At 57.0% G+C, this 4,037-nt stretch overlaps 1 protein-coding gene across 1 annotated transcript; it reads left to right on the top strand.

Annotated features, from left to right (window-relative positions):
* Positions 1 to 1,048: 1,048 nt before the first annotated feature.
* LOC117861595 (homeobox-leucine zipper protein HOX27) lies at positions 1,049 to 3,530 on the top strand. The gene is made up of 4 exons (XM_034745171.2): positions 1,049 to 2,018; positions 2,128 to 2,462; positions 2,570 to 2,649; positions 2,777 to 3,530. Exons 1-4 carry the CDS (start codon positions 1,769 to 1,771, stop codon positions 3,177 to 3,179), a joined length of 1,068 nt encoding a protein of 355 aa, XP_034601062.1. The 5' UTR covers positions 1,049 to 1,768; the 3' UTR covers positions 3,180 to 3,530.
* The last annotated feature ends 507 nt before the right edge of the window (positions 3,531 to 4,037 follow it).

Genomic DNA, 4,037 nt, shown 5'->3' with positions numbered 1-4,037 from the left:
CACTATCGATGACATACTATTGGACACAATTAACGTACACTATTAGAACATTTGTACAATTAGCATACAGTTCACAACAATTGATACACTATCAAAATAAATGAGACACACCAGTGACGGAGCTGATAGAGGGACTGGTAGGGGCCATCCCCCCCCCCCCCCCCCTCATGGTCTTTTTTTTTAAGTGAAGATCTTTAGATTAAGACGAAACTAATTGTGTGTTCTAGTGTTTGTTTCATGAATTAATTAGCTGCCCAAATTTCAATCCGAGCTCTATCCCCGAGACACACTATCGGAACACATGATATACACTATGAACAGAAATAATATCGGGACAATTGGGATGCACTACATTAACAATTAAAATTCCATTGTTGGAACATCCTAAAAGAAGTAAGTTCAAACGCCACTGGACACATGCTATTCATTTCCCCCATTTTTTCTATTCTATAAAATACGATGCCTTCATCATTTTTACAAATACTGTTTGAAGCGCGATAACGCCATAGGACAATTTGCATCATCGTATTTTATAGGGAAACAATGGCTTTATGTTGAGGGGAGCCATAGTTGCATGTCTTGTTTACCATGATCTGCTACATCTAAGGTACTAGGAAATCCTGAACATTTGTGCACCAGACGATCCATGATGGTTGAGGAGAACACTTTTTTTTTTTTGTCTTTGGGGGCAATGGCGGAATGGCCGTAAGCGAGAAAAAAATAGCCCTGGTTTAGTTCATCCCCAACTTCCAACTTTGACACTATGCAAAAAGAAGATTCCCCATCACATCAAACTTGCGGTACATGCATGGAGTACTAAATGTAGATGAAATTAAAAACTAATTGCACAGTTTTGTTGTACTTTGCGAGACGAATCTTTTGAGCCTAATTAGTCAATGTTTGGACAATAATTCACAAATACAAACGAAACGCTACAATATGCTACAGTGTTGTAACAGTAATTTGGCACCTCCAAACTTTAGCAACTAAATAAGGCCATAGTAAAAGGGAAAGCCCTGCTCCAAGTTGCTCGTTGCAGCACCTGGGACAAAAACAATACGCGCCCCAAGAAATACGCGCATCCCGGCCGAGCAGGGCGGAGCCGGAAGCCTCGGCCGAGCATGCAAGCACGGCGCACGGCGGCAGGGCAGGCAGGTGCATCTGCGCGGCCCAGCTTTCTGATAAAGATCGTGGGCGCTACTAACCAAAGGGGAAAGATACGTCGCCCGGGCGCCCTCGGTGATGATTAACATAATTATTAGCAGCTCCCCGCTGGCCCATGCTGCCGCTGCCGCTGCGCTCGCTGCGGCTGCGACGCTGCTGCTGGCTGCTGCACCTGCGTGCCATCGCCATGCCATGCCATCCGGAAAAGAGAGGAGAGCACGGAGAGCGCCCCCATGCGGCCATGCCCATGGCCCTGCGGTTTTTTAATCCTGCCCTCATGATTCGATCCCCCCTGCCTGCTCCCTTTTGCCGGGCCACTCACGTGCGCTCGTCAAACCCATGTCCCGGAGGGTCAAAACCAACATCCCCAGCCGGGGAGCCCTCTTCCTCTGATCCTCCTCTCTCATCATCTCGTCTCTGCTAGCTGAGCTCAGCTCGGTCTCTCGCCGTTGTCACACTCCCACTGTCTCACTCCAACGCTGTCGCGCACCCGCTCAGCTGCTACCTAGCTCCACCGCGCCGCTCGATCCGCCGGCGCTACGATAAAGCGTGTCGTTGCCGCCGCTGGCCTCCGGCTCGCCGGGGCTTGTCTCTTTGGTGTGGGATGGAGCTGGGGTTGAGCCTGGGGGAGCCGGCCGTGCCGGACGCCGGGAGGGCGGCGCCGGAGCTGGGGCTCGGGCTTGGGGTCGGCGCCGCGGGAAGTGGGCATGAGGACGGGATGGGGAGCAGCAGGGCGGCGGGGAACGGAGCGGGAGCGCGGTGGTGGGCGGCGCCTGTGGACGAGCCGGAGCCGGCGGTGCGGCTCAGCCTCGTGTCCAGCCTCGGCCTTCAGTGGCCGGCGCCTTCCGACGGCGGTGAGTGTTGCCCTGCCGTGTCCTCGCTTCCTTCTTCTCGGTACGCATGCCCGACGGTGTCCCTGACGGCGGCGGGCGGCGTTCCCCGTTTTTTGATTGTGGCGCGCAGGGCGTTCCTCCGAGGCGCCGGCGCGCGGGTTCGACGTGAACCGGGCGCCGTCGGCGGCGGCGAGCGCGCTCGCGGCGCTGGAGGACGACGACGAGGACCCGGCCGCGGGGGCCCTGTCGTCGTCGCCGAACGACAGCGGGGGATCCTTCCCGCTGGACCTGGGCCGCCGCGCCGCCCACGCCGACGGCGCCACGGCGCGGGCGGGCGGGGAGCGGTCGTCGTCCCGCGCCAGCGACGAGGACGAGGGCGCGTCCGCGCGCAAGAAGCTGCGGCTCTCCAAGGAGCAGTCCGCGTTCCTGGAGGAGAGCTTCAAGGAGCACAGCACGCTCAACCCCGTAAGAATCCTCTGAACGTTTCTGATCACTGTAAACTAGTATTGCTACCTCGTTCAATTCGTTCATGGCGTTGACGAACTTTGTCGCTCGCCGGCGGCGGCGTGCAGAAGCAGAAAGCGGCGCTGGCGAAGCAGCTCAACCTCCGGCCGCGCCAGGTGGAGGTCTGGTTCCAGAACCGCCGAGCCAGGTGCATGCACAGAAAATCCCTGCTAGTAGCTCCTAATCATCCCTCCGACCCTCCCCGGAACGGCCACGGGGAGCTCAGGCTCGGCTAACCTTGCCTTCTCCGGCGACGGATGAACGCGCGCATGCAGGACGAAGCTGAAGCAGACGGAGGTGGACTGCGAGTACCTGAAGCGCTGCTGCGAGGCGCTGACGGAGGAGAACCGGCGTCTTCACAAGGAGCTCGCCGAGCTGCGCGCGCTCAAGACGGCGCCGCCCTTCTACATGCACCTCCCGGCCACCACCCTCTCCATGTGCCCCTCCTGCGAGCGCGTCGCCTCCAACCCCGGCTCCGCCCCCACCTCGGCGCCCGCATCATCCACGCCGCCGGCCACAGCCACCACCACCACCAACAACAGCGGTGCCGCCGCCGCCGCCGCACCCGCGCGCGGGGAGCACCGGCCCTCGTCGTTTGCCGCGCTGTTCGCGGCCACCCGCAGCTTCCCGCTGGCCCCCCATCGGCGGCCGCCGGCGCCGGCGAGCAACTGCTTGTAAATACGCGCGCGCCGCCCGTCTCCGCGCGGTTCCTCCGCTGGTCGGTTGGTTCTCGTGAGAATTTTTGGGGTTTCCGAGGCCGTCCGTCGCCGTCGCGTCGACGGCTGGGATGCGAGAAGCGGAGGATGCTGCTGGCTGGGACTGCATTAACCCAATTTTTTTTTCTCAAAGTACTCTCTGTTTATGATATTAAGAACATGCAGCGTTCGTGTTAAAGCACGAATGGTTCAGGGTTTAAGCTTTGTTTAGGGCGAAGAAATTTGTTTCATTTTTTGGGGTTTGATCGATCCGCAGCTCAGCTCAGATCGAAGGACACTGTTTCCACTATTTATGAAGTGCATTTGCTTCGTAGTTCGGCGTTCGTACGAGGGGTGCAGATTTGCGAAATTATGGCAACGCACGAGTTCCGAGGGATGGAAATTTTCTTGAGATTTTACTCGCGTCGGCGTGCTGTCAGATCGCTTTGTGAGTGCCGGTTACGTGATTGTTGACGTGTTGTTTATTTGACACCGTTGAGAGCTCTGGACACTAAAGGAAGTAACAGGATTTTACCCTAAAAAGTGGAGGAATAGGGTTAAAAGTGAAAACAGTAGGCATAGTTTATTTAAAGTCTGCAGCACTGTAAATTCTAAAATTTGGTCCGAAACACTTTCGTTCACAGGTGCTTCCACCCGCCTCCACCGTCCAACTGTGAGTCCACCACCGTGTGAGTCCACCACCGTCCGATTTCGGGGGTGTCTCACTGCCTCCTCCCCACCATCTCGACCTCCACCACCGTCGGCCGACGAGCCACCTGAAGCTTACTCTACACCCGCAGGCCATAGGTAACCCCACTCTAAATCTCAAATCCCGAACACT

This window comes from Setaria viridis, chromosome 6, assembly GCF_005286985.2.
Source record: "Setaria viridis chromosome 6, Setaria_viridis_v4.0, whole genome shotgun sequence".
NCBI classification, from domain to species: domain Eukaryota; kingdom Viridiplantae; phylum Streptophyta; class Magnoliopsida; order Poales; family Poaceae; genus Setaria; species Setaria viridis.
The sequence above is the reverse complement of the archived record's forward strand: the minus strand, read 5'-3'. Positions and strand labels throughout refer to the sequence as shown.